At 41.6% G+C, this 12,143-nt stretch overlaps 1 protein-coding gene across 1 annotated transcript in view; it reads left to right on the top strand.

Moving 5' to 3' along the window:
* The first annotated feature begins 7,443 nt into the window (after positions 1-7,443).
* The window catches only part of DKK2 (dickkopf Wnt signaling pathway inhibitor 2), a 104,049-nt gene continuing 99,349 nt past the window's right edge, over positions 7,444-12,143 (top strand). The window contains exon 1 of the mRNA XM_025922067.2: positions 7,444-8,427. Within this exon, the coding sequence (XP_025777852.1) occupies positions 8,206-8,427 (222 nt within the window). The 5' untranslated portion in view covers positions 7,444-8,205. The remainder of the gene's footprint in view (positions 8,428-12,143) is intronic.

A 12,143-nucleotide genomic window follows, 5' to 3' on the forward strand; every position in this document is an offset into this window, starting at 1 on the left:
TCATGATGGGTTGCAAGTTTTATCCCCCATTTGTATGGATTTACTTAGAGGCATTACTTAGAGCGGTTTCCTTAGAGGCATTTTAATATTAAATGGACACTGAAAAAGAAAAGCAGATGATCATGTCTGCTATATTCAGAAAGTGCTTTACAAATGAATGGCAGATAGTGTACAAATTAACTTATAATTAACAGTCTTAGACTGAATCTACACTTGGCTAAAGAGAATGAAAATTGGTGGATTTTAACAAGCATAACTTTTGATCAGAACTTACAATTGTGGGCTTTTTAAATGAATCACCTCCTAGAATTATGCAAACATATAGAAAGGAAAATCACATAATTACATGAACTTGAAAGTAATACTTAGGAAGTTATAATTGTATCTTGCCTTTTCACATTAGAAAAGGTCCCAGTTTGCATATCTCTGGCCCAGTGCTAGCTCCAGTGTTAAGTGGCAGAAAGACATGCATTCAATATTGTAGAACAAAATGACAGTTTTCAGAATTTGATTAATTCTATTACATGCTAAGAGTATATTTATACAATACATTTTGATACCTAAAAGGCCAATGGATAAAATACTTGAGGATTTCATTTTCTTATTAGTTAAAATATAATATTGGTATTGGGGAACAAGGCTAACCCACTTTTAGAACATGGAAAACGGTTGTTATGTTCTAGATCTTATTTGATCTTAGGTACATAAAATCTGCACATATATTCTTGAAACTAACAACAAAAATAGCATCTTATGGATTTTGGAAAGAACAACAACAAAAACTGAACTAAATCTGAGTTTATTCTAACTCAGATTTCTTTATAACTTAAAAACTAAATGGTCAAAGTGCACATATATTAAAAAAATGATTTCATGAGCAGTTTCAATGAAATTAGATATTCCCCCTGCTTCCACATATTTAGCACTGCCTTGAATTAATTAAAGGTACTGCGATTCCAACTGACTATTAATTTACTGAATAAATGGAACAAATCAAATTAAATAAATGGACAAATTAAGTTAGTAACAGAACAACTTGCTGATTGCTAGATCGATCTATTTTTGATTCCCGCTTCCTTTTTCTTTGATCTACAATGATTTCATTTTTGTATCATATACTCCTGTATTTTATTATTTCCATCTTTCATTAACGAGGTGCTGTTTTGAAATGTAAAAATGACCTTATCTTCTTGGCAAATAGCTTGTATTCATTTTCAGGGCCCCAGTGGAATCTCAACAATCATATTCAAACTCAGTCAGCTGGGTCCATAGTTAGCCATAAGTCACACACAGAAGAAAGGTGAGAAAGTTAATATCATTAACACAGGCCAGAGGTAAAATGTAATAGGAAAAATTTGAGTAACATTTTTAAGTGGATGTATGACACATCTCCCACCTTAAGTTTAGGAACTCTGGTGGACTTCCAGAAATGTTATTCCTTCCCCAAATATTTTAATATGCACTATGTCTATAAATCCATCTGTTAGGGGCTGAATTCTGTTTCCCCCCCAAATTTACATGTTGAAACCCTCGCCCCCAGTACCTCAGAATGTAACTGCATTTGGAGATAAGGCCTTTATAAAGGACATTAAGTTAAAATGAGATCTTTAGGGTAGATCCTCATCCAGTCTGACTTATGTCTTTATAAGAAGAGGAAATTTGGACAAAGACATAAAGGGACAACCAAGTGAGGACACAGAGAGGCGTTAGCCACCTGCAAGCCAAAAAGAGTGGCCTCAGAAGAAACCAAACCTACCCCCACGTTGATCTTGGAATTCTTGCCTCCAGAACTGTGAGAAAATAAAATCTGTTGTTTAAGCCATTCAGTCTGTGCCATTTTGTTATAGCCACAGACTAGCCATAGACATAAGACACCATCTAAATTGATAGCAGAGAGCCTTTTTTGTTTCTCTGCTAAATGATCACTGAGTTTCCAAGAGGCTCTACTACATTGGATGAAGCTGCAGTATATATACTCGTCTACTTACATTATTGATGTTATTTGTAGCCATTTACCAAGCTCACCTCCTTCAGCGGAGTCAGCATTGAGTTCTGCTGCAATGAGGAAATTTTCTCCTTTTTTAGGTGTTCTCTACATCGCTGCCGTAACTGGGCTTTATGTCTAAAATGAGAGCCCGATGTGCTGCAAGTTACTCTTTGCTCAGTGATTATTTTAATATTGTATACTGTTTTAAAGGCATGAACTAAGGAATCCGAATAAGAGGTAATACATATAATGCATGTGAAGTACTTAAAAAGCCGGCATATAGTAAGAATTTTAATATATTTTGCTTGTTATTATTTTTTATTACTACTGTATATTTCAAGCCATTTACCTATAAAATTCCTTCTGTTGATTGTAGTTTAATATCTTGACTTTTCATACCTCAAATTGATTTTGAGCATTGCAACCTATTCCTACTCTATCAAAAGGTAGGATCTATTATAAAATGATCATTCAAAAATAGACCAAACACAATTTACATTTCCTATTACCGAGCCTAGTGATGCTTGAAACACAGATTTTAAATTGCCACTTGGGAAACTATTTCCTTATTTTTTGCAAACAGTTTTCACATTATTTTTCAATCTGTGCCACAATTTATTTTATAGTTAATGTTTTTCCATGGTCATTAGTCATAGGTTCAGATAACTACCAGGAAGAAACATATTGTCCCATGACTGGATTAGCTACCCTGCCCTTCCATTTTTTAATACTCTCTACTTCAAGTGACCAAATCATTTCTGACTGGATAAATTGCCAGATTTTCAATAGTTTCCCCATTTGAGTAATGTTTGTTTTGGAAATAATCTGTAATAATAACAGGGTAGAAATCAATCTATCTTGTTCTTGGCAGGTTGAGGGCTCATAGAATATTTTGCCTAACTCACTGTGGATTCCAAATCTTAGCAGTTAACAGTTGATTAAAACCAACCAATCAACTAACACATCTCTCCCCTAAATAAAAACAATAACAAAAGCAGGCATTTAAAAAGTCATCTTTCTGGATCCCTGTCCTATCAAAAATACAGCAGCTTTAACTTCCTTGTGGGACTTCTCTAGAACCCTGAAGACCTAAGGAAGATAGTTTGGAACCCACTGGTCCAGATTACTGAGAAGTTGTTTGTTTTCTTGCTCATCAAGATGAGATTCCTTGCAATGAACCTCTCTTAAGAATTAAACATGTTTCTCTTTCACAGCCAAGTGTAGTAGTTTCCCAAGAAGAATCTTGAAAACAGCCTGCCAGAATTCAGCAGTGGGAGTATGTGGACCACCAAGAAGGATCTGCAGTGTATGGAACCAGCAGAAATTGTGCATCACAAAGGGAAAGGCTTGGTGTTAAACATTTGGAGAATGTTTCCAATTTCAGCTTCACCTAAGGTCACTTACATGCACAAGAATCAGTAGAATTTTGTCCACTTGAGTTTCTGACTATAATATTTGCACACTTTTTATTAGTTGGGTTCAGGTGCTAGGAGAGGGATCTGTTCAATAATTCTCTTTCATCTGAGTAGCAGATAAAGTATTGAGAAGATGATTAGTAGGTCAAAGTACAAAAAAAAAAAAGTCGTTAGCTAAGCAATTGTGTTTTTGATTGATCCACTGTGAAATCCCTGAAATCATTTCATTTGTGCATGTTTGTGTCAAGTATAGCTAAGTGCCTCAAAAGTGACTGATGAGGCTTTTTCTCATTAGTAGGTCCTGTTGTTCATCAGATCAAGGTAGAAAAGAGTTAATAGCTGAAAATTACAGCAGGGATCAAATAGGAGATACAAATTTTTCATATCTGGTTGGAAATGAGCCCTATCAAGAAACACACACAAAAATGTTCACAATACCAGTGCTAACTTATGTTTACTGAAGATTATTTAAAATGCAATTAACAGCAACACATGATACTCTTATTTCTTAGGCAGAGTGAGAAGCATGAAATGCTCATGTGATAAGATCCAAAATGTGAGCGTACTACTAGACTAGACAGCCAAGTAGCCTTGTTTACTATGGAGAGAGGAAACCCATATAACCATATTTTCCAAGTCTTTTAACATCCAACAGGAGGAAGGTCTGTCATGTCCATCCTGTGTGGACGAGAGGATTTAGGGTCCTGTGGGGCCTACTAAAATGTAATCTCCCTTCCCAATTTGCCATAATACCATATTTTGGTTCTTAGTAACTAAAATGACCATGACTAGTGTCATTGTAGGACTGTTTTCTCCATGTACACTCTAAAAGTGTACATGTAACTTATGAAGAGAGAAAAGACTGGTGGACATATCTATTTTTTTTTTCTTTCCACAGCCACATGAATTCAATCCAGTTCAGAAGTTCCAGATACCCTATGAGAGACTGAAATTGGCAGAATTCAGCAGCAGATGAGAACAGAGGAAGGCTCATAGCAGCAACTCCTGAGAGGGGCGAGAGGCAGATTTTAGTGAGGCAAGGCCTTGACAGTGGACCATAAGCCTCTCCATAGCCAAGGCACTGTCTTAGGCACCTTTGTCTTCTCAAGACCTTAAGCTCAATAAATACGCAGTGAATGCATGAACAACTGCTAAACAGACTTATGTAGGAAGTGGTTGCCATTGCGGGGAGAGAGATAATGGGATAGAAAACACGAAAAAGGCAATTATGTGTATGCACTTAGCTCACCGTGGGGCTAAGTAGTCAGAAGGAAACCAGGATCCAGAAACAACTAGTGAGATGGTTATTTTTCAACGGAACCAAAATGACTTGAGGAGCAGAGAGAGAAGGGAAAATACGGCCAAAGGAGAAAGTGCTCAGGCACTTTCTTCTAAGAAAACCCTATCCTTACTTCTGTACAGTATTGCCTTTATATATTTACTCCCTAATGATGTTATTGCAAAATGCATTAAAAAATCCATTTTTCCAAGTAGACTATGAAGCTTGTATCTTCATGCTTATGAAAACACACATGAGAAAACACATGTGTGGTTATGACATTAGTCCAAAGGATTATGTTTATTTGCAGTTAGTTGATTTTGTGTATGTATATCTACTTGTCTATGTGTGGGTTATGTGTGTCTGTTCTACAATTTAAAGAGAGCACTTGGATCACGAATACAATTAGTTTTTACCTCCTGTAAAAACTCCTCCTCCTCCTGTTTAGCCTAAGGTGTAATTGTGTATATTTAAGCATTTGATTCCATAGTGTGATTTAGTTTCATGTATATGGGGAAGTGTTAGTGCACCTAAATGTAAACTTTGATTTTTAATTTTGATTTGCAAAAATTTCCTTTTGGAGTGTGTAGGGTGTCATGTAAACCCCTGAGATAACCTCTATCATGATACCCAGAGAAGAGGGGTTTCTTGAGAGTACATAAGTTGAGCTTCACATCATTTTGCTTTTCAGCAGATATATTGACAAGAGTTAGGAATGACCATGTGGGATCTTACTTTGGTTGGAAGTAAGGAAAGAGGGAACTGACAGGCAAAGTATCTTCAGATTTTCTCTTGATACATGTGTTCCCTCTTTAGCAGATGATGGATATTTGCAACCTTCAAATGGATGTAGAATGATTTCTTACCCATATCATTTAGCTCTCTTTTGTCTTTTCCTTTGCTTCAGATCTTGAAAAATTCCCAACCAATAGCCTCCTAACTTAAATTTCTCTATTTCTCTAATATTTTCTAATTGGCATATCACAAAGAAGGCAAAAGATACACCTTCCTTAAGGTGTAAACACTGAATCCCAAGTACTCATTAATAGCATATCAATCAGTTTCCTTGCCCTTCACTAGTCCTGTAATGCGTCCTTTGTCCTTGCAAATACATTCCCAGGCATATTTTTAAAAAGTGGGAAAAAAATCGAATGTGAAAATCTCTACTCTAAGGAAGCACAAAGGCAATCCAGAGATAAAAGATTCCAGAGGTTTCCTCAGTTTTAATGACTCTTTGCTTGTGTTAAAAAAAAAAAAAAAAATCTGAAAACGAAGAATTCCACGCCAGACAGACTCACAGATCAGGGCAGAGAAACATGCAAGGCTGGTGCTGTCTGGGAGACCCCAGACATAAATTCCTACTTTAGAACTCGGCCCTTTTGTGGGGAAAAGAAAAGAGTCACTAACGTTCTCACTTAGCGACGTGTTGAACGCATACTCCTGTAGGCACTGGTGTGCTTTAGGATCAGGAATCCTGTTAGGATCGGGTCCACAGATCAGATCTAGAGTGCAGTTCGGGAGATAAGCCTCCTTCTCTAGCTGTTAGCTGCCAAGCTGCGCTCACGGCCTCAATTTCTCTGCGCGCAGGCGTTAGAGCCTGAGAAGGACAAATACAACTCCCAAACAAGCCTTCTCATTGCAGTAGAAGCATTGGCGATTAACGGCCAAACCGCTCCAAACCCGAGCCCTGAGCTTGCCCGGGACGCCTTGTCTCCTGCAATACTTCCGCGCCTCGTCCGGCTGCTGCCACTGGCGCCCCCAAGCGCCGCGCGCTGGGCGCCCCAGTCCCTCTTAAATCCTCCTAGACCTTCTCAGAAGCAAACCGGACCTAGGGAGCCTTGTGAGCTGGAAGGAAAGGCTTCCCATGGAATTCCCAGAAGCTAGGAGGCAGGAAGCTGAGGAAAGCAGAGCCTCAAAAGGCTCCCCTGCCTCCGTTCATTCCAGTTTGGGATTTCCTCTCTGCAAAGGGGGCAGTTGCCTGGCACGGTAAAGGTGCCCGGTAGAGCTGGGAGATTGAAACCCTCGCAGCGTACTCAGGGCACCCCATTCCTCCCAGCCCCAGAGACATAAACGTACGCTGCGTGTGTGGTGGGGTCCCAGGGTTAGGGGTGCAGAAGGCAGACACTAGAAAATCCCAAATTTCTCCTGGGCTTAAAGAATAGGAACATCTTTCCCCTTTCTCAGGTCGTTTTCTCCCCAATTCCAAAGCCCCCATCCTTCTCAGTTGGGCACCCCTTGGCACACAGCATAGCGCAGCCTCACACACCGACTGGGAGGCAAAGACTAAAACCCAACTGGAGCATTCGAGCGTACACAGACCACAGCATTAACGCCCAGGTGCTCACTTCTCTAAATCTTCTGTAGTGCTTTCTAGTGCCCCAGTAGGAGTCAGGCATTGTAGGTGGGTGCTGGTGGTCCCCAAGGGCGGTGGAAACCTGCCCCTCTCCACTTCCACTTTTGTCCTCCGTCCGTCCCCAAAGGTCTTTCCACCGTCTGGAGCTGTGGTCAGGAATTAGGAGACCTCACGTTCCTCTGGGACTGAATCCCATTTTCTCAATTGTTGTAGCGTGAAGAGGGGTGTGGGAGGGGGGCAAGGAGGAGAGGCAGGAGGGGGGGGCCGCAGAAGCAGCAGCCGCATGGGGGAAGGAGAAGAGTGGGGCGGGAACGTGGGGGGTGAGAGAAACGATTTCACTCTTTGTCACTCTTGAATTGGGGGCGGAGGGAAAAAAAACCCCACTGTGGGAAGCTATAAAAAGCAAAGGGGGCGGCGGTGAGAGAGCAAACGGAGAGAGGGAGACCGATCCGCGCGCGAGACCGCTCCCAGGGCATTGCTGCGTTCCTGGCAGCGGTAGGCTGCCGGGTGTGAACCGGGAAGCGACGCTTCGCGGCGACTGTGCCTGCGCGCGTGGGAGACCTCCGCTCGCCTCAGACCTCCAGGGTCACGTCTGGGGCGTTCTTGATCCCCCATTAGAGCGCCCGCTAACACTGTGTCCTGCAAAGGTGGAGGCTTAAAGCTTAAAGCGTAGTAAGGAAGGCAAAGAGGAGAAAAAAGCAACCGAGGCCGCGGGAGAAGGAGCTGGTGTGGACCTCCAGAGGGATTAAGAGGACGATTGGACCGCGGAGATCCGGGTCCAGAGGGATTAAGAGGACGATTGGACCGGCGGGACCACGGAGGTGCGGGGCAAGGAGCAACTGGAGCGGTGCGGTCTGTGGGGCTGGGTCTTCTTGCACCTCGGGTCACGCCTCCTTGGCGAGAGTGCTCCTCGCCTTTGATTGCTTCCAGTTACTGCAGAACTTCCTGCCCCGCTGGAGAAGCGGGTCTCGCTCTGGTCGCTCTCGCTCCTGGTCTGAAGCGTGAGACTGAGTTCACACGGTGCTGGGCCCCCCCAAGCCAAGTGGGGTTGGGGGAACAGAGCCTGCGATCCGCCTCTCCCCGAGTGAGGGGCCAGGTGTAGGGGTCCTCCCTCCTCTCTCATCCGCACCCCTCCCGGCTTTGCGCCTCCCCGGGGACCCCTCGCCAGGAAATGGCCGCGCTGATGCGGGGCAAGGACTCGTCCCGATGTCTGCTCCTACTGGCCGCGGTGCTGATGGTGGAGAGCTCACAGCTCGGCAGCTCGCGGGCCAAACTCAACTCCATCAAGTCCTCTCTGGGCGGGGAGACGCCTGCCCAGGCCGCCAATCGATCAGCGGGCACATACCAAGGACTGGCTTTCGGCGGCAGTAAGAAGGGCAAAAACCTGGGGCAGGTAGGAAAACACTCCAAATACACTCTACAGCAAGAGCGATAGGGACCAGCGCTCTTGAGCGCCTCGTTTGCCTTTGCACGCCTCAACCTTTCAAGTGCGTCCCCAGGTGTGGCGCGCACCACAGCTAGGGAGGGGTTCCCAGAACAGATCTTCGTGGGCAGGGGTGGCTGGTGGCTGCTGGTGCTGGAGGGTGTGGACCGGGCGGATTAGAGTTCTCTCATTTTTCCTTTGGGACATGGGCATGGTCAAAATCCAGAGCGTATCGGTGGGGAATGGTCCTTCTCCAAATTTAACATGGCAATGCTGATGATAATGTTAATAGCAGCTAACACATAGCAACTATTACGTGTCAGGCACCGCTCTAAGCGTTTACATATATTTAATCTTCACAACCCTATGAGCTAGGCGCTGTTACTCCCCCCATTCTGCAAATGAAGAAATTGAGTTAAGGAGTGATTAAGCGATTTGTCCAAGGCACACAAGCTAGTGTTAAGTGGCAGAGTGGGATTCCAGTCTAAACAGTCTGGGGCCAGGTCCTGGTCTCTTAACCATTACATTTTACAATGTGGAGGGGGGGATTTACCCTCTTTCAGGTTCTGCTTCCCTCCCAACCACTTTCTTCCTTCAAAGAAGTGAGGTCACAGACAGAAAACTTAAGGACAATCCATTTCTCAGTTCTCTAGCATTGTAAATAAATCATCCAGGAGGCAGCAAAATGATGAAGCGACATTGACAGCATCGCGTAACGCAGGCGACCAGGGTGCTTGCGACATAGCAAGGTACACGCCGGAGGCATTTTCTCAAGCGGAAACTTTTCGAGGGCGTTTGTCACATTGTCATACAGACACATTGACAGTCGCTTGCAAAGAGTTACGCAAATATTCACAAACAATAAAACTAGCGTGCACACTCAGGGCCCGCTGTGGCCAGCGCACAGCAGCCAGGAGAGGGGGCCTTGTGGGCACTGGGAACCACGACAGCTCCCCCTTTCTGCTCCTTTTGTAGCAAGCCAAAACCGAAAGCCAGTATGCCAAACAGCACACGCACCTCTCAGCACAACTGTCAACCCGTGAAAGCGGCTCATTGCCCCACAGATCCTGGGTTTCCTTGTTTCATCGGAGGACCTTGTTGCACCCGCTGTGCGAGCTCTTCGTGTCCTCCACTGCCCCTGCTCCTAGCGCAGGCGGCAGGGTGAAGTTGAGAGCAAGGGCCAGTCCTGGATGGACAATGAGGAAAAAGTTGGCCCGGGTTTGGCCCCCTACTGCCCTCTCACGGGGACAGTTTTGCTAGGTTTACAGTTCCAGAATACTTCCTAGGCTTTGAAATGACAAACATTTCAGCTATCTTCTCAAAGGAATACAAAGTCTACAACCACAGGACTTTTTTTTTTTTTTTTTTAAGGGTCTCCAGGGAAATGAACTATACATATGCATGCATACTACATGCATAAATACTACATGCATACATGTCCTTTGCACATTCTCGCATGTCTTGTGCACATACCTCCACACTTATGTGACCATTGTCATTCCCTTTTACTCTTCCCTCTGAAACACCGAACACTTTCCATAGTAATGCACTTAACATTCCCTTAGATATCCATCATGAAAGGAGGCAAAGTTTAGAAGGAAACAAAGCTGTCAATCCAAATCATAAGACTTTTCTCTAATGCTCCTAACTTCGAATTCTGCCTTGTCAGTTGTTGAAGAGAGCTAGACTTTTAGTTCAGCCAAGGACAGAGGGGTGGACCCAATGATCTTTTGAGGTTCCTATCGATTTTAATCAATGTACATCCTGTGAGTTTCTGTAAAAGACTTTCTGTTTCCGTCACCACTGGGCCCCAACACTTGATGTTCCTGAATCAAATTATCAGTTATGTCAGAACTGTCATTAGCCATGGGTTTACATGGACTAAACTGAGGAGTGCAGCCCAGAATCTAGCTTATGCCTTATGTTTTGATATGCTTATTTTTCTCTGTGTCCAAATATCTGCTCCTTAAAGAGGTTGCAATTCTATGTGGATGTCTTCAAATGGGAAATTGATTTATTTTTATAAATGAGTTTAATTTTCTTCTTTCTTTCTTTCTTTCTTTCTTTCTTTCTTTCTTTCTTTCTTTCTAATACTCTCCATAACTTAGTGGTTCTGGGGAATAGATTTCATTATATTTACTTAACTGTAATACCATATCCTTAAAATTTGATGATGGGTTTGTGAGAAAATTGTAATTTATAAGAGATAGTGGTAACGTAAGATAAAACACAGTTGAATTGAAGTAAGATAGGTGGAAACTGAGAGGATTATCTTTTGTTATTTTCTGGCTTCTTACTTGTTTAGCGGGTGATCTAAAATGTATTCTATTATGAAGAAACAAATGGAAAAATCTATCTTCTTTGAAGTAGAAGAATTCTTTGAATATTTACAGGTCTCTTTACCTTCTTTAATCTACTAGTTAGGTGGTTTCTGAAATTCTTTGTACTCTCACTTTCAATAATAGAATGGAAGTTAGAAAGACTATTCAAACAGGAAGATGCCACATCCTTTTTTTGGAGAAAAAAATGTCGAATTGAAGTGTAGCCAAGCTGAATTTTTATCCATCAGAATAGAAAAATATGATTGATTGATAAGATTGGGTGTTAAGTGCCAACTGATCAAACTAGCTAATTATGTAGTGTCATTCTGAGGCCTGATAATTTGATTTTCTCCCCCTCCCCCAATCTTGATGAATGATGCTGAAATGTATGTGTTTCAGAGGTACAGGAACAGGAAACTGTAGGATGCAAATTCAAGCAGGTATATCAGAAACTTAGTTTTTGGTCTTCTTTTCCTTAAGTGAAAATTGAATAATTTTTTTTTTCTGATTTACTTTCAGAATATAGAATTAGAATAAAGATTTTATTGCCCTTGCAGAATAAATTAATGAAGGAATTTAATAATTCATTAATCTACAAAAGCGAAAATGAGAAAATAGGCCCGAAGCTTTTCTTGATTCGATGTAGACTGTTTTCGTATGAAGAAAACATTCTTATTTATAGGAATTCTATTTATTCTATAGGTGAGATGGATTATTTGTAAATCATTCCTGGAAAAGATGCCTTTGAAGATCAGGAAAGATTAGGAGAGGTCAAAAAGAGAACATACTGTTCTCCAGAGGTGTTACGATTCTCATTTTTAGGTTTGCTTTCAAAGACAGTTATGAGCTATGATGGAAAATGACCTACAAAATTGAATATGGCAGTATTCAAGTGATTGATACAGAAGTAGCAAAAATGATTTCATTGAATTTTTCACATTTATGTTTTAACTTGGCTTTCCATTTTCGTCTATTGCTTATGAGTTTTAAAAGATAGTGTATATGTATGTGGGATAAATTAACTTGTAGACTGTTACTAACGCATATACATGTCAAGATATTTCCCTTTCCAAAGAGATTATTGCAAATGTTCTAAGTTAAAAATAATTTTAAACAAAATCTTTTATATCATGTGGATACATATATTCTGAATAAGTACACCGTTGCCTGACATCACCTCTGGAGTTTGAAGTAATCAAGTTTTACAGGCCACTTTAAGAACAAATAAAACAACAAGCAATTTAAAAAATCAATTTCCTTTTGTAATTCACTTTTTTTTTTTCCAAATGGAAAACCTTTGGATTTGTGCTTGTAGTTGCTTCTTTTAGTCTTCTTTACTCCTTGCTTTGTCTCTTTGAGACAGAT

This window comes from Puma concolor, chromosome B1 (assembly GCF_028749965.1).
Source record: "Puma concolor isolate L17-30 chromosome B1, mPumCon1.1.hap2, whole genome shotgun sequence".
NCBI lineage: Eukaryota > Metazoa > Chordata > Mammalia > Carnivora > Felidae > Puma > Puma concolor.